Here is an 18,521-nt window from a genome sequence, read left to right as displayed (position 1 = left end):
CAGGTCACAACTTGTCCACCAGAGCATTTTGGAGTTGTTGGATTGTATATTTGATGAGTTTGATGAGGGAAACCAAGAAATCCCATTAGCCTCCGTAGCGTAGCTCTGAGCAGCTCACGGCTCTGCTCCGCCGTTCTAAAAACAGCTTGCACCGACAAATAAAGGTAACAAACCTACCGCTATGACTATAGGGATTATGGCAATGGGCCAATTTGCCAAAATGTTGAACTATCCCTTTAAGCTCTGATAACCAGTGTGCACCAAATGGCACAGAAGAAAATAAAAAAAGCAGTATTCAGCAGCTAAAGATAAAGTTCGCCGTTAGTTTTCCCTCAGGAGCTGGTGGAGACCAAACCAGAGCTAAAAGGAGAATCTACTTGACTTGAACCTCCTGTGGGACAGATGACAAGGTGGTTGCATTAACCATGTCATCAACAAAACAGACAAAACAAAATAAAAATAGACAGGACAGTGGTGACAACTTAATAAACACTGTCTGCTATCATGATGTAATGCATGCAACCAATGCATACTTTATATTACTCACCAGACAAAGACTGTGATCTAGGTCTGTCTTTGAGTTACAACTGCAAAATGAGGGTGGGAGGCACCAAATATCACTCCTCCATCCACAACTCCTATGTTAAGATAATGTTGCTTTGTCTTTGTCCTGTATGTGGAAGTTGGCAGCTGCTGACATGTTGGATAATGTGTCAGATGTTTTGTGTTTTTCTGTCTCTGAGTGTCCAAAAAAAAAGAAAAGAAAAGAAAAAGAAGTATGACTGTGTCTGGCTGCTGTTCAGATGTTGCGTCCGTCTGCTGTGGGGGCTTGATCCAGTCTCTGAGCCAAGTGTGTGTGTGTGTGTGTGTGTGTGTGTGTGTGTGTGTGTGTGTGTGTGTTCGGACTCTGGCGTTGGCTGCGGTCATTTGGTTGTGGGTAATTTTCTGGTCGTCAGTGCGACAGCTTACAACTGTTGCGGTCACAGAGGAGGTCGCTCTGACGTTCCAGAGAGACGAGTGTAACAACAATCATTTCAGACCAGACCTGTGCGTGCATGTGTTTGTGTGCATGTGTGTGTGGAGGCGGCTGTTTTTCAGTGACATTCAATTTAGTTAGAATAACAGTCCACACACAAACACACACAAAGAGAAAAACACCCAAACACAAAAACACAGACAGCTGAAACAATCACTGTCAAACCGGTGGCTGAGGTTTCAGTTCCAGCTGTTTTATGCCGTTTGTGCTAAATCTTGCTCCGGCGCAGCAGCCATGTAATTTAGATAGAAGGGGCCATAGCATGTACACACACACACACACTCACACACCTGCACACACACACCTGCACACACACACATATACATATGAATGCAAACACACATGGCCATTACGTTTTAACCGCCAGCACACACGCATGCACACACACAGGAGCAGCGTAATGAGGGTGGCAGCCAGTTAGCGACGCAGCCAGACGCAAGAATGTTGTTTTCAACCACAGGTGGTTCTACTTTACCCTCTCAACCCCCCACCCCACCCACACCTCACCCCCTCACCCCCCCCCTCTCTTTGTATCGCTCCATCTCCAACATCTTCTTTTACTCTCTCCCTTTCTTCTCTTCCCCCTTTATCTTTATCTCCTCTGCTCTCTCTCTCTCTCTCTCTCTCTTTCTGTGTGTGTGCGTCTTTCAGGTTCAAGTTGCAGGTTGCAATTTGTCCAATATGTCGCCCCCCCAACCTCTGCACACAAGCCTCTCCAGAGCCCGCCCCCATGTTTACATTCCCCTCTCCATATTTGGCCAGCTCAAGGTCCTTGTGCTTTGTGTGTTTTTGCTTGAAAGTGCATTATGTGTGCAGCACAAACTCCTCCACCTGCATGTGTGTGTTTATATGTGTGTGCATGTGTGCATGCTAGTGAATGATCCACCCTTCAGTTTCCTTCTACTGCACCCCCCCCCCCCCTCCCTTTGACATGAAAATGCATGAGCACACACACACACACTGCAAAAACTCAAAATCTTACTAAGAATATTTGTCTTATTTCTAGTCAAAATGCAATTTCTAGTCAAAACAAATCTCGTTTTTAGACACTTTTTACTTCTTTCAAGCATATTTTCACTTGAAATAAGTATAAAAAGATAGATTTTTCTACTTATTTCAAGTGAAAATACGTTTGAAACAAATGAAAATTATCCAAAAACAAGTTTGTTTTTAAGGTGATGAGTCTTATTTTAAGTGAAAAGAGTTTACTTTTGACTAGAAATGAGACATTTTGACAAGAAATAAGACAAATATTCTTGGAAAGATTTTGAGTTTTTGCAGTGCACACACACTCTCTCTCCACAGCTTCACCTACCTGTGTCAGCCCCCGGACAGGATGCAGGAGGGGGGGGGGGGGGGGGTAGAGGATGGGAGTGGGAGTGGGAGTGGGGAGGGGGGGAGCAAAGCAAAGCAAAGGCTGATTTCTTGGTGGCGGTAAAGGCGGGGATTCGTAGTGCAGGGGACGGAGCGGGAGAGGAAGGAGTGCAGGACTGACATTAGAGAGAGAGAGAGAAAGAGGCGTAGGAGGAGGAGGAGGAGGAGGAGGGTTGGTGGTGGGGGGGGGCACAGGGGGGCTGTTAGCACCTTAAGAGAAAGAATGCTCACTGCTTGTCTTCCTGTGAGACAGAGAGGACGACAGGACAGCACAGGAGGAGGAGGAGGAGGAGTTGAAGCGAAGCTGGTCTGACTGAATCTTTTTCAGCGTCTCCGTCCTTCATCCTTCTCATTCAGTCCTCGTCCTCGCCTCTGTTTCCTCTCCGCCTGTCATCTGTTTCTCTTTTTCCTCTCTCTCTCCGGCTGCTAAGGGGGAGTTCTTCAGCCTGCAGCTTTTCCATCCTGTTTCTAGTCTGCGAGAGGGAAACAGTGAAAGTTTTCACCCCCCGACTGCCTGGTAAAGTAAGCTGCTCCTTGATTCTACGCTGCTGCTGCTGTGTGAGTGTGAGTGTTTTAATTGAAGCTCTTACAGGACAGTAAAACTTTAAACAACGTGTTCATCACTTTGTTAATATTTTTCTCATCTGCGCATCTGTGTGTGTGTGTGCGTGTTTGTGTGTGTGTGTGTGTGAGACCAGCTGTGAGGTTTTACCATGCATGTCTGGTATTTGAGTTTTATTGCCTCTCTGGACTTAAGAGGCTGCGCTCATACAGCTCTGGTATGTGCACCGACTGTATGTAGTGTTGCAGCCACCGAGCTGTGCAGCCTTATCTGATCTGAGTGTAGCAGCCTGTGTCAGAGGAGAACTTCAGTCTGAATATGTCTCTGTCTGGTTGGTTTAGATAAGATTCATTTTGATTTATTGTTTGTCTACTAAACAAAGACGACTCTAACTGCTTCCTAAAACCCACTTTGACACATTTAAGTTGCATATTTTGTCCTACTAACAGTATAAATGTGACAAATGACAAAAAAGCAACAGATTCGATGCATTTTCTATTAATTGAATGATTGATTAATTCATTAATTGCTATCAACTCTAGTAGTAGTAGTAGTTTATTCGATCTTTTACAAAAATTGTTTACAGTATAGAGCATCAATCACAATCAGTCAACCTTCCATAATACCATCATTAGTTCAACTAGTTCATAAATAGATCGAAAAGGTGTAGGCTGTGAAGTTATCTAGCTTATAAATGCCTACTCTTTAATTCAATATTTCAGTAAATCCATTGGAGCTCTTTGTGGTTTCAGAGTTATAGAAAGAAACAGGTATCCAAAAATTAACAAATGAAGCCAAAAAATAAAAGAAAGAAATAATTTAACAGCATTACAGTTGCAATCAACACCCGATTAATCAATCCTGTTTATAACACTGATATGTTTCCAGTGTGTTGCAAGACTCACAGATCGCTTGTATTGTATTACTACAAACTTTCAGTGTGTGTGTGTGTGTGTGTGTGTGTGTGTGTGTGTGTGTGTGTGTGAGAGAGCATGCAATCAGCTCCATCTGACCTCCTCAGGTAGACGTCCATGTCACACACCTCCTTAGCGTGACACACACATGCACAGACACACACATATGCATCCGCCGGCCCCCACACAAAGGGGCTCTGTGTTATCTACATGGAGTGTGTCTGGAGTGATGGCTGTGGTCCAACAGGTGGTGTGTGTGTGTGTACCTGTGTGTGTGTGTGTGTGTGTGTGTGTGTATACGTGTACCTGTGTATGTGTGTGTGTGTGTGTGTGTGTGTGTCATAATGAGTCATTTACAGTAGAAATGCAGGTGAGTCAGACTTGAAGAACGAGCTGTAAGTTTCACTTGTAGTCAAACTCTTACTGTATAAAGGTCCTATACTTTGCACTTTTCTTGTGTTTTATATATTCATAGTTTTAAGGTACGGGTGGGCGGGGCTTAGTGACTGCTTTGTTGTGACATCATAAAGTTACAGAGTTTTAAGGCTCAGTTTCTGAATTGTGAACTTCTCTTCGGACTGAGTCTTTGTTAATGTACTTTAACAGTATTGATGTAGCCTAGACCTGATCTATAATCAATCTACATATGGACATCTACCTTTATACAAAATATGGGACCTTTAACTTGACTAAAATGTCTCTAATCAGATGATGCAGTTAACATCATCCTTTGTCGCAGCTCTTGTTCATATTTTTACAGATGTTTGTTGCAAGAATAGAGTATGTGTAAGTGATAAGGCAGTAAAGGATTTTATTTAACCACTATCTGTCATTAAATATGCATTTTGTTGCTAAAGAAACCCTCCTCTCTGCATCATGTTTACATGAATTGTAACACTGGGTTTTATCTCCTCAGCTCCTCCTCACGTGCTCGACCCTGGACATGGCGGTCTGTACAGCGGAGTGAGGAAAAGGAGCAGCGAGGAAGGAGTTTCCCTGCCCCCGACCACCAGCAGCCCAACCTGCAGCGACCGCGCTCCGTCCGCCAGCAGCGACTCGGGCCTGTCCGTGGCCTCGCAGGGGAGACAGAGGAGAGGGACGACGACCCCACGGGACAAGGGCACCCAGGCAGGGAAGCTGCTCTCTGGGCTGGACTTTGAGATCGCTCAGCCTCTCCTGGAGGTCATGAGTGAGCTGGCAGCGTGTGGCGGAGGAGGAGGAGGGGGAGGAGGAGAGGAGGTGGTTGAAGACGACACCGGACTGGGACACAGTGTCAACGGGGAGGCTTCATCCAGCGAGAGGGAGACAGACATACTGGACGATGAAGATGACGCAGCAGCTTCTGCTTTGGACCTACCGAGCTCCAGCAGCCTCGGCTCCCTGTCCTCGGAGAACCTACCGGATCCTCAGAGGTCGTCGGTCCAAACCGAGTACTACTCCACACAGTCCTGGGTGCAGCAGCAGCAGAGGGTGGACGTCGGGGAGGAGGAGGAGAGGCCGAGCAGGTTGAGGAGACAGAGGCCTCCACCTCTGGTCGCTCCGGACGCTCCGGCTCGAGGGAGCAGCAGCAGAGATGCCGTGCAGAGAGGGACACAACACAATGCAGACAACACGCAACAACAAGAGGAGGAGGATTTGTCGTCGTTAACCACGGACATCGACGAGTCCATAGAGCAGCTGAACCAGCTCATTCTGGATTTGGACCCGACCTTCATCCCTGTCCCAACACGCTGTTCCCCTCTGTCCCGCTCCGCCTCCCTCCAAACCAACGGGCTCAGCCACAAGGGAAACACACACCTGTCAGGTAAGACAAACAGTGTGGTTATGAGTCTATACTGTAATAGAATCCGTTTATTTCTACTCATTAGATATAAAACATGTGATGTGTGGGTTTGGGAGTTTTAAACAAATGCAACCAATGGTTTAACATTAACATTACTTAATTAATAAAGTAACTGACTACAATACATGGTAATCTCCCGCCTTGGCCACTGTAACACTGTCTTGGCATGTACAGTAAAACTCTTACAGATGGTCCACGATATGGTGGGAAATCAGAATTACAAAGCAAATATCTCACCACAGCTGGTTGAAGCAGATGGTCGCCCGCACTGAGTCCAGTCCTGCTGCTCGTGGTGGGAGTAGTTCACTGTCGCTGTTGTCACTGTTGTTATGAAGTGCACAGACCTGCTCTGTTTGAAAAGAGCCTTGAGATTTTGATATGATATGGTGCAATTTAATTAAAATCCGATCCGTCTTTTTCAGCCCCGATACCGATACCTGGGCTTAGGGCTCAGGCCTCAATACGCGATATCGATCCAATACCACTGTTGAATTAATAAAGTGTATACGTACAGTAGGCCTCTTGTAGAGATGTACCCGAACCCGAATATGTTATTCGGAAGTACACAAATAATGCTTTGATCCAGAATAGTTTTTCTGTCCGAAGTTTCTCCTCATTATTCGGGAGCTTTTTCCTAAAGAAAAAGAAACGTTTGGATCCGTGTTATAAGCATGATTTTGAGCCAACTACAAGAGATTAAAACAAAATGGAGCAAAAAAATATGTTGGTGCGTGTTTTGAGCCAATCAAAACGGTGGATAAATATTTTTGAGTGTCACAACCCCACAAACAAGGATCAAACAGGATCAAATCCTGGTAGTGAAACAACTCGTTTCACTACCAGGATTTGATCCATTGAGTCCGATTACGTTTAGAAAGTCTAGAAGAGTTGCATGATTCAATTATTTTATTCCCGTCCTAGTTAGCCGAGAGCTAAAGCGGAAGTTAGTCGGCTAGCTTGGCAAAAGTCTCTAGTGCGCCCACTTCCGGTTTCTTCCCGAATACGAATAACAAATTTGAAGTTTTTTTTTAAAAGCCCGGATCTGAACTCGAATACAAATAGTGCACTGGCTGTACAGCCCTAATATCTGCATGTGGAAGAGAGTGAAGGCTTCAGGCTTGACTTTGTAAAACATTGTTGCTCTTTGTTTGGTGTCTACCGGCATGCTGCATGTGTCCTGCTGACACGTGAATAGATCGGTGTCATGGATCAGCCCCGTTATCCGATACCTGATCCAGCTATTTGGTCAATATCAGGACCGGTGCATCCCTAGACTTGACATCCTAAACATCTATCCATTATTTATTGCACGTATTCCTGCAGGGTCCAGCGCCGACGCTGGGGTTCACCCTGGATCTCCAAATCAAATTTATGATGACACTAATGTTCACATCCATCAACTCAAACTCAATCATTCACTGTGTTCCTCCCATTCCCATCCCTGCACACATGGTTATGTTGTTATGTTGTTGCCATCAGAGCAGGGGCATCCCCTCTCCACCTCCTCTACCATCACTCACTATGCACTTTGCCTTTATGAACCCACTCGCCCCCTCAGTGTGGATGAAACACAGCTGCCAACTGTAGTAGTACTAACTCGTCGGACACGGGCTGTAGCAAGGAAAAACAAAATCCACCTTCACGTCACGTGGTGTTTCACAAACTCTCAACACCTCCAACCAAAAATAATCCAACAGGAATGTGAGGAAATGTGAAAGTCTTTTGAGTGAACAGGTCTTTCACTCGCACAGGGACGAAACAACAGTCGACAGTCACATTAGGAAAAATACACCTGTGCCAACAAGCTGGTGGCAGTAAGATGAAGGTTGGAGCTTGTTATAGGCGTCAAACACACAGACGGAGCATTTATAACCGTGACCTGATTGTGGAAATCTCCAGCAGAAACTCGGTGGGGAATTCATCGGTGTTTGTGACTGAGGGTGTGTGTGTGTGTGTGTGTGTGTGTGTGTGTGTTCGTGTGCGGGGTGTTTGCCCAGAGGGTGGAAGCGTTTGATTAAACGGGTAGTGGATATTCCTGCTGTGCAAGCAGTGTAAAATCAGGACCTCTGCCCTCTCTGCACCGCCGCTTGTTTACCCTCCACTCCGTTTTATTTTGAATGGAAATATACAGAGACAGAAGAGAAGAGTTACATAAGAGAAAGACGGACCTGAGCTCCAGATGGAGGAAAGCCAAAAACAAAACAAAAAACACAATAGAGTCAAACTGATGACTGAGGATGTTTTCTGACTTTGTGTGTGTTTGTGTTTTCTTGAGTTGCAGTGAGTGCGTAAAGCAAACCAGTGAGCTTCTTGGATCTGAACGTGTCAGATTGATGATGTCACCACGTCTGCTAGAAATTAGGTTAATTCTTTAATAGCCTAAACCTCATTACAGACAGGATGCTGGACGTGAATCTGGTCTCTGGTGTGACAGTCAGTCGTGCAGATTTACAGTACACTCATCATCTCATGGTCCGCCCCGATGATCGCCTCCTCCTGCTGTTTCCTACACAACGTCTTTGCTGCTGCGGTTCAGTTGTATAAAAACAGGGGCGAGAAATCACAGAAGTGTCTGTAGTTACACAAACTAATTGCATTTTTAAAATTCATGAATTAAAATGCACCTTTAAGAGATATTTTTCAAGTGTTTAGTATTGAATGAATATGCAGCTTTCTGCAGTGTAACATGTGCAATATTCTCTCTATTTTTATTATTATCTTTCTTAAGGTAAGGATTATTTATGATATATGATGATTATTTTAAGGAACTTGGTAACACTTTATCATAAGTAGTACACACTATTAAGCATTAAATACTGAATTCATCATTTATAACACATGAATACTCATTAGTATGTACAGTAGTTTATAAACACAGTTAAAAATGTTTTACTCATCATTGATAAGCACTGTACAGTATTTATATACTACATATTAATGAGTATTCATGCGTTATAAATGAATAATTCAGTATTTATTAATGCTTAACTGATGCTTAATAGTGTGTACTTACTATAAAGTGTTCCCAGGAACTTTTTTATTTTAATAAGGCATTACATTATCTATTGTTATTATATTTGTGGACAGATTTATGCCACTCTAAATTTCGTTGTGCAGTTGTTTTTTTTATCAGTGCAGTGACAATAAAGTGTCTTGAATCTTGAATCAAAAACAGTGGCAAATATTGTCTAGAAAACAAATGCCTCACTGCATTAGGGTTAAAAAACACACTCATATAACAAACACAATGGAGACGGTTTTCATGCTCCACCAACTAACGTATCCTCTCTCTACTTCTGGCTTCACTGTCGAGTCGACCAAACTAATGTTGAAAATCTGCAACACCGAAATCAGACAGGTCACAGATTTCACTGATTTAAACTCTGGGGTCGTCTCAAGGTGAACAGCGTGGCGTTTAAAGGAAATGCGTGAATGCTAATCAAAACATTTCTACTGTAGGAGACAGTTTGATGATGTCTGTCGAGGTCTCCATGACCTCGTGTCTTGCCTCCTCTTCACTCCACTGACACTCGTGACAGATTTATCCCCCCCTCTCTCTGGGGACAGAGCCTGAAGGAGGAAGAGGCGCATTTCTACCGCAACCTCTGTCCCTCTGCAGGGTCGTAGGTGTAGGCGTGACATCATCGCCTCCCCACCTCTCCAGCTGTTCCCTAGTCGCCGTGGGAGCTGACATGACACGTCGAGTTGCCGTGACAGCACCTGAATCATGTGTGTCGGGGTCTCTGCCACGCTGGGCTTACATCACTGCCGCCGTTAACCCCTCACCCCGTGTTTTTTGTGCACACCGTCGGGTCAACACCAGGCCTGTTAAGTTAAACTGTGGAAACTGAGCACAGGAAATGGAACATGTGTGTTTGTGTGTATGTAGGTCAACGAGTGTGTCAGGGAGCTGGAGGCCCCCGACGTTTCCCAAAGGGCACGTTTAGTTTGGAGGAGCGGTAACTCTAATATTTCACCGCTCACTGTCTCCGTGTTTGCAACATGTGTTTTTTCAAAAAGGTGGGGGGGGTGGGGGGGGGGGGGGTGCAAAGGGTTGTTTTGAGGCAGGACGTTGTCAGTGAGCAGGAATGCTTTTGAAGTTTCAAACAACACTTTGCTCTCCTGTGTGTTTGCATCATGTGTTTCCCCCTCTCTCTCTCTCTCCCTCTCATCATCTCAGAGCTGCATTCTTCTTAAAGGACAATTCCGGGCAAATTCAACTCGGAGCTGTATTTTCCTAACATTTCAGGTCTAAAAGAAGGAATCTGAAGATTCTCAGTTTAATTGCTCCTGTTTTGCGGTAGTTGTGTCTGGAAATTCCGCTGCTTAAGGTGCGTTCACACCGGACCTTTTATTTTTGTCACTGTCGCTCGTAGCGCTCCAGAAAAATCGCTCTGTCGCTCAGCTGCATTCGCTGGTCAATTTGGCACAGACTCGCATTTTCGCTTTGACGGCGTCATGCCCACTGCCATGTGTCTCTGTTTACACCGGCACCACCTGGATTACAGCAGCCAATCAACCTGACGGCCAGAGAGTTGGGATTTCTAATCTCAAGCGACAGAGCGAAAAATTGCTCCGTCGCTCGGTCGCTGTCACTCGGAGCCCCAGCGATTTTTTGCCTGAGCGATTAAACACTCAATCGCTTGTCTGCATTGACTTAACATGTAAACTCGTCGCCAGCGAGAAAAACAAAAGGTCCGGTGTGAGCGCAGCTTTAGGTTGTTTACATCCCTCAAAGCCGTCATTTTTTTCCACAGACAGCATCAGATGGCGACTCAAACATGCACCAAGAAGTTTGTTTACTTCAGGCAAGTCAAGAGTTGATATTCCTGTGTTTATGACACAAACGGGAGCTTCCGACTGCACATGAACACACCGAGCGCGTCAACTTGGGCCTCATGCGAGACTCCATGAGACTTTGAATTAGATCTAGTTTTACAAACATGTCGGCTTACTTGAAGTAAATAAACTTCTCGGTGCATGTTTGAGTAGCTATCTACGAAGGAGTATTAGGGCCAGCCAAAACCTGGCCCTTTTTTTTTTTTGTCAGATTTTGTTTTTTCCCAATGGATTTTTTTTTTTTTTTTTGCCAGAATTTTTTATTTTTCCACTGGATTTTTTTTTTGCCAGATTTTTTTTTCCCGATTGTGCGGCTTTGAGGGATGTAAACAGCCCAAGCAGCGGTCGATGCGGGGATGCACACAACTACCACAAAACAGGAGCAATAAAACTGAAAATCTTCAGATTCCTTCTTTTAGACCTAAAATGTTAGGAAAATACAGCTCCGAGTTGAATTTGCCCGGGATTGTCCTTTAAAGAGAGGAGGAGAGGAGCGTCTCTCCAGTACAGCGGGGTATCAAGTGATCCTCGACCCGGTGCTCTCCTCCTCCTTCAGTGTGTGTGGGGTAAAGTTTCATGTGATGTGGAGATGATGGATGCTCACAGTGAAAGCTGAGCTCACGCTCTCTGCTCCTCGTCGCCGTTTTAGGGGGTTTTGACGTCCACAATTGAGCGCGAGCGAGGCCCATATACGGTTAATCTCCATCATGACACACACACATCACCCGTCGCTGCTGCTGCTGCTGCTGCTGCTGCTGCTGCTGCTGCTGGTCTCTGTGTTGTGGTGTGTTTCTGGTGTTTCCAGGCTGCAGTGCTGTGGCTGTGAGGGTAAAGATCAGCTCAAATCCACGTGTCTGTGAGGGTGTGTGAGGTAAAAGTCAACATGTCATCATCGTGATCGGCTCCTGATAACAAACTAGATTGTTGTGAGCAGTTTTACACTTATTCATTTAGTTGTTCTTCTTTGAAACAAAGAGACAAGTGGTGTTCAGTTGCTGGCTTCTTGTAAACAACATCACTGTGCACCAGATGTTGTCAACTGAACGTTTTTTTTTTCTTTTATCATCTCTACACAGCATCAGATCAAAGATAGGGAATTAAAAAGAAACTTCAGGACACAGCTTGTTTCCAGAAAAGATGAAAATCAAACCATATTTTTGCATTTTTTCTTTGCCCAACATCAACACGTCGATCTGCAGTAGATCCTCTGCAGCTACAACAGTAAAACGCCTCAGTACAGTGTAATAATATGAGGTCATTTTGAATCACAGAGACTGTTGGCTTCTTATTTTCCAACCTACTACAGCTGCCTCTGGACTGATTCTGCCTTTGCCTGATATTTACTCATGGAGTGAGCCCCCCAGATAAGCCCCGCCCCCTCTCCGTCAATCAAATACAGGCAGCCTTTTGGGGCTGCACATAGAGATGATCTAATATGACATCACTCCAAACACAGTGCAAACAAGTCCAACAACAGCTCCTGCCTCTTTATTGCAGGTTTTTATTTTATTGTTAACTGCCTACAGTAAATCAAACACCTCTCTGCTGTCACACTTGTATTTCTGATTTTACTGTTTCCTGTTAATAAAAAAAGAAGATATTTCTGATACTGAAGAAATCAATCCTGATAATGAGTCTTTAAAGGGATAGTTCAACATTTGGGCAAATTGGCCCATTGCCATAATCCCTATAGTTTTAGGAGTAGGTTTGTTACCTTTAATTGTGGGTGCAAGCTATTTTTAGAACGGCGGAGCAGAGCCGCGAGCTGCTCAGAGCTACGAGATACATATAAACAGAACGTTACGAGACAGAATCTAAGAATTCTAATGAATCTAAGACCTTTCTTATTGATCTTACTGGTTTTATATTTATATAAAACTCATCATAGTGGTCAGAAGTCATTTATTTTACAGCATTTGTGTAACATGAGTACAGACGTCTGTGGGTGGGTTTCAGCCCTGGGGGGGCAATGATCTACTCATTTCTGAAAACGACCAATTGTTAGAACAGATGTTTTTTTGTTTAGTTTTTTTTTTTTTTTTTTTTAAACATGGAGATGTTCCACCATCTGGTCACGGCGAGGTCATGCTTAGTCACACAGGCTCCGCCCCCTCCCCTCCTCTTGATGGCAGCAGCTGATAAACGCACAGTTAGAGGTGTTTGTCAGTTGTCAGACACGAACACGACAAAGCAGCCGATCACTGTCGTCACCTTTTATTGCAACGAGTCATAACAACGTGTCAATCATCAGGGTTCAATGATTTCAGGGCATAAACACACACACACACACACACACACACACAAAAGGCAGCTATACTGTATGTAAGGAGTTAAGCACAACAGGTAATTAACAGGAACATCACATGATCATCAACAGGTGATTCTGAAATAAAACTAAAAACGACGCTGAACACGGTCCAGACAGGAAGTCACACTAATGTTATGGTTCTTTACAGGAGCAGACATAACTGTTGTTGGTGGATATGTAATTTCATAGACGAACATATGACTGATTAGATGACTGATGGTAATCTGTCTGACTGTCTCACTCTGCCTCCCACGCTCCCCCCCCTCCTCTCTTCTTTATCTCTGGCTCTGGAGCAGGGTGGAAGCAGCAGAAGCAGGTCAGCGATGTGACCGACTACGCCGCGCTGCACAGTCCAGGATGGAGAGGAGGGGGCGTCGGACCTCAGACCCTCAGGGGCTCTCCGGGATACAGTCCTCCCTTCTCACCTGCTCAGGTAAAACACAGCTTCCTGTTCACCTCCTCCTCACAACCACGACTAAAGTAGTTCAGATGAAAGAGAATCTGAAATATCGTCCAACAGATTAAGCAAAAGTCAAGTGAAATAGTGTCATTAAAGGGATAGTTCAACATTTTGGCAAATTGGCCCATTGCCATAATCGCTATAGTCATAGCAGTAGGTTCGTTACCTTTAATTGTTGGTGCAAGCTATTTCTAAACCGGCAGAGCAGAGCCGTGAGCTGCTCAGAGCTACGCTACGGAGGCTAATAGTATTTTTTGGTTTCCCTCAACAAATACACAATCCAAAAACTCCAAAACGCTCTGGTGGACACGTTACGAGACGTTACGAGACAGAGTGGGGGCGGGACTAGATAAGCTTTTGCTTCTCCCGCTTTCCCTTTCGGCCATGTGTATTGTATTATTTGAACGAAGATGAAGTGTGATGATGATGATTTAAATTGACATGCCCGAAATAAACAAATTGATTGATTGATTGATTGATTGAGTTGTTTTAGAGGTTAATTCATGCAAAACCGCTGATGCGCGTTGCTTTCAGGGACAGTTTTTCAGCAAGCAGTCTCTGTATTTACCTCTAAAACAACTCTGTCTCGTAACGTTCCGTTATTATCTCATAGCGTGGTGAATGTGCAGGTCACAACTTGTCCACCAGAGCGTTTTGGAGTTGTTGGATTGTGTATTTGATGAGTTTGATGAGGGAAGAAATCCCATTAGCCTCCGTAGCGTAGCGCTGAGCAGCTCGCGGCTCTGCTCCGCCGTTCTAAAAATAGCTTGCACCGACAATTAAAGGTAACCTACTGCTATGACTATAGCAATTATTGCAATGGGCCAATTTGCCAAAATGTTGAACTATCCCTTTAATAGTCCTGAGAGCAGACAGCAGCACTGCTCCTCTGGTCCTCTGGTTCTCCCTCTCTCCAGATCCCAGGGGACAATACCTAGCCCATGACTCCCACCCATGCAGCACTTCCTGGGGAACAATTCATATATTTTTATTTCCTGCAAAAATGCACAAAGACCAGAACATGATTGAAACATATATTTGTTTTTACAACTTTGTGTGCCAGGTGAGACAGTTTAGTAAATCTGCAAGACTCTTTTCATGATGCAGCTCTTTTCAAGTGCAGCTCCTGACATCAGTGCATAATATTTCAGCTCTATAGTGCACAGATTAACACTTAAATACTGCGCACCACATTTTCGACTCTGACTCCCAGCACTTTCCTGCTCACTTTCCTGCTCACTCTATCATAACAAAGTCCTAAAAATATCTTTAAAAAATATTCCAGTTTTTCACAGACAGAGCAAAAAAAAAGTCCACACATGAATCCATCTGCTCAGGCTTGTTGACACCAGCCTGTTGTTATCTCCAGACAGCTGTCTAGCTAACTTTAGATTCCCAGAAGTCACAAATAGGTTGACGTCTCCACAGAGTTCAGATCAGTTTTCATTTTCACACTTCGCTACAGGTTCAGGTGGGATGTCCGAGACAGATGGATAAACCGGGAGTTAAGGCTGTAGTGAGTCAGGAGACTGGAGATCTACATCTACTGTGTATTATGACTGCAGCCATGTTTCATGCCCCACCAGAGAACCAAAACAAATGTAGATACATCGCACAGCAAATAAACACAAGAAGCATGAAAACACACCGGATGTGAACCATAACAAGTTCTCAACGTGCAAACAGTCAAGTGTGTGCGTGTGCAGGTGAAACTCAGACCATCGGTCTCAGGCGGACAGATGTGAGCTCAGGTGGGAACAGACCCGCGATGCATTCAGGGTGAATCTGACATCTGATCACTCAGTGACCAGCTACTCTACTGACATCCTCTGCCACGGTCTTATTATGCACCAAATATATTTCAAATGGGTAAAACTTTATTTCATTGTAAGTCAAGTCAAATTTATTTATAGCACATTTCATACGGCAAGCGTAAATTCAATGTGCTTCAAAAATGAAAACAAAGTTACATTGTATAACATAAAATAGCATATATATTACATGTATAAAAAAAACATTTAGGACATTATTGTAAGAGCTGTGCACAGTGCATTGAAACATTTAAATTAAAAAACAACAACACATACTTGTTTATTTGCTCATAAAGCAGGAAGTTTATGGAGTCAGCTCAGTCTCAAAATTAATAAAGGATTCACTTCTTTTTTTTTTGGCTTTTTCATGCCTTTATTTGACAGTACAGTCGAGAGAGACAGGAAATGGGAAGGCAGAGAGAGGGGGAATGACACACAGGTAAGGGCCGTCCGATGCGGGATTCGAACCGGGGCCGCCTGCACAAGGACCATCAAAATTAATCAAAAACTATTAATATAATATAATATAATATAATATAATATAATATAATATAATATAATATAATATGAATCTGCTTTTACAGGGTCTTATGGTTTGTGGGCTGACCACCTTGATGTGAGCAGAATAGTTAAATGCTCTTTTATTGATCTAGACTTAGATCTGATCAGATTAGATCAGTTCCTCTCTGTTTTATTGACTCCACCCACTCAACTCTGACTCTGACCTTTGATTCAACTCATGTTGTGTTCCTGAACTGAGTGTAACACTGAGTTATCACCGTCTCTCTGCTGAGTTTGCTATTGTGTAACTTTATCATCCACATCTTTTCACTTCTCTACCTTTCTCCCTGATTCTCTTCTTTTTTCTCTCTCTCTCTTTCTCTCTTTCTCTCTGCTCTGCACTCGTTCTCGTGGCTGCGTGGCATGAATGGCCCCGGCTGTTTACACCAAAACACAGGCTGTAGCCACACACAGATCACAAGACTGATGTCTGCTGGTGTGTGTGTGTGTGTGTGTGTGTGTGTGGGCTTGTCACCTCATAAGAGAAAAGAAAACCATGTTCTTTACTTTTACTTTTCTCCCTTCTTACTCCTTTTGTTCTGTCGTTTCTTTACTCAAAGCACCGGCAGCTCCACAAAACCATCAGCGTGGGTTATCAGGGACAGACGGAGAGCTCGGACGTCGTCCCACAGACCCCGGCCTTCCCCGTGTCGCCACCAACGCCCTACGGTAACAGATAATGTCCAAACTTCACACTTCTTCTTCTTCTCACTGCGGCCGGGTGTGTCTGCCTCCCTGTTGAAATCCAAATCTTATCAGCGTGCGTCTTCTTCCTTCTCTTCCCCAGTGAAACATTTCTCAGAGTTTTCCCAGCTCAGGAGCGTTGGACAGTGGGAGCAACACAGCTGGACACAAGGTAAACTTTCACCAGAAGTGTATGAGTGTGTGCATGTGTGTGTGTGTGTGTTTGTCTGACTGGCAAGAGCACTAAAAGTTTGAACCGATACACTTGAGCCTCCTGATTGTGGCTGGACAGTGTTCAAGAGCTGGCGGGAATGTCCTTCTGACACACGCACACACACCCACACACCCACACACATACACACATACACACCTGGCCTGGACTTTGTTGCTATTGGCTGGACATGTGGGCACGGCTCTGTTTTCGGTCAGTCATGGCTGGTCGGAGGCACAGATGGTTTGTTCCTGAGCTTTTGTGTTTGAGGCAACGAGTGGTTGGACAGATTAAACACAAAACAAGAAAGAAAGAAAGAAAGAAAGAAAGAAAGAAAGAAAGAAAGAAAGAAAGAAAGAAAGAAAGAAAGAAAGAAAGAAACGCACTGGATGGATTTCTCATCAGGCCTCGTGTGGGACAGCTGATGCTGGTTTGTCCGCTAATAATAGCCGAGGCTATAACAGAGGAAGAGACCACTGCTGGCAGGATGTCCACTCACGTCCTGTTCTGGGAGGGGTCATGGGAGGGGGGGTGGGGGGTCGGGAGGGTCTTTTGTTGACTGGACATCCTGCTGGAGAAGACGTCCACCACCACCACAGCTGCAGCAGAAATCCACTGTAGCGGTGGAGCGATGGTGTCTTAATATCTGATCTCAGCGGCTGTCAGTGACCCTTTTTGTGAAAATACATCAGCTGGAAATAGTTTGTTTAGCTGTCGACCTGTAAACTTAAACAACTCCTGCAGTGTAAAGTCGTTCTAGTGATATAAACATCGACCATCTCTGTGTTGCAGTCAGTTATGGCTGTACACTATCAGCAGCACCAGTGGAGACTTTAGTAGCTGTGTGGGAGTTACCACTGCCAGAGGCCACTTCCTGCCTGCACTTCACAATAAATGCACATGAATGCAGCAACAGCAGCAGCAGCAGCAGCAGCAACAGGCCTTTCACAATATTGAAATAGGCTACCACTCCATTCAAGTGTGAGTTGTGGTATTTCCTTCACTGTAGCTGCTCAGGTTGCATCCTTCCTATAGGCTGCGTTTGAAGATCAGTATCGTCACAGGTTGTCCCGTTCTTTTCCTGGGTGGGTACGCCGAGGTCGGACGTATCCCAACATTCATCTGCACGGCCGTAATTACAATAATATGGCAGCAAATGACACAGACAGAGAACAACTGCTGTTTATTTACCAGTAAAGTAGAAACGCTGCAAGTTTAGCATCAAACAAAGATCTATATTATATATATATCTTTATTAGATCTATCAAGATAATTAAGATGGTTAATTTCAGTTCAGTTTTTAATGTCTCATATAAAGAAAATAGATCTAACATCAAACTGAATAAAAAACCTTAATAAAATTGATGATTGATGAAAACTTTAAAAGGAAGCAATACGACAGAGGTGGTACTGAAAATCTTAATCTCTATTATCAAAATCCCAACTGTAACAAATTGAGAGTAAGATTTAATGGCAAAACAAAAGCTGTAGATAATAAGGAAATATAAATACCTGAACATTTCTTAACATAACAAAGTATTTAGTATTGTATATAACATTGGATGTAGTATATATTTTATTTAGCTTATGTCCTCTATTTAAATTGTATGTCCTTGCTGCTACTGGATGCTTAAATTTCCCTTGGGATAAGTAAAGTATCACTAAGTCTAAACTCAGGTGATATTTATGATGGCAGTGCTGCAGACTTTTAAAGGGCAGTTCTGTGTGTTTATTATAAACATGTTTGTGGGAGCAGAGTGTCGGCAGGATGGAGAAAGAGCTGATGAAAGGGTAATTATTATGTGTGTGCAGAAAAAACACCTGATTCTTTCTCTCTGCTGGATGGACAGAAGAATTAACAAAGGACAGACAATATGTGCAGCCTCGCTGCCGTTTGAGGGGCGAACAACAGACAACA

At 44.0% G+C, this 18,521-nt stretch overlaps 1 protein-coding gene across 2 annotated transcripts in view; it reads left to right on the top strand.

Annotated features, from left to right (window-relative positions):
- LOC146989132 (tensin-3-like) overlaps positions 1–18,521 on the top strand; it is a 52,804-nt gene that overhangs the window by 12,956 nt on the left and 21,327 nt on the right. For both annotated transcript variants that reach the window (XM_085775103.1, XM_085775105.1), the window contains 4 exons: positions 4,803–5,690; positions 13,173–13,309; positions 16,269–16,377; positions 16,496–16,564. In XM_085775103.1, the coding sequence (XP_085631229.1) occupies positions 4,803–5,690; positions 13,173–13,309; positions 16,269–16,377; positions 16,496–16,564 (1,203 nt within the window). The remainder of the gene's footprint in view (positions 1–4,802; positions 5,691–13,172; positions 13,310–16,268; positions 16,378–16,495; positions 16,565–18,521) is intronic.

This window comes from Trachurus japonicus, chromosome 4 (genome assembly GCF_045865225.1).
Source record: "Trachurus japonicus isolate A0001 chromosome 4, Traja_1.0".
Taxonomy (NCBI): domain Eukaryota; kingdom Metazoa; phylum Chordata; class Actinopteri; order Carangiformes; family Carangidae; genus Trachurus; species Trachurus japonicus.
This window is presented reverse-complemented; position numbering and strand designations above follow the sequence as displayed.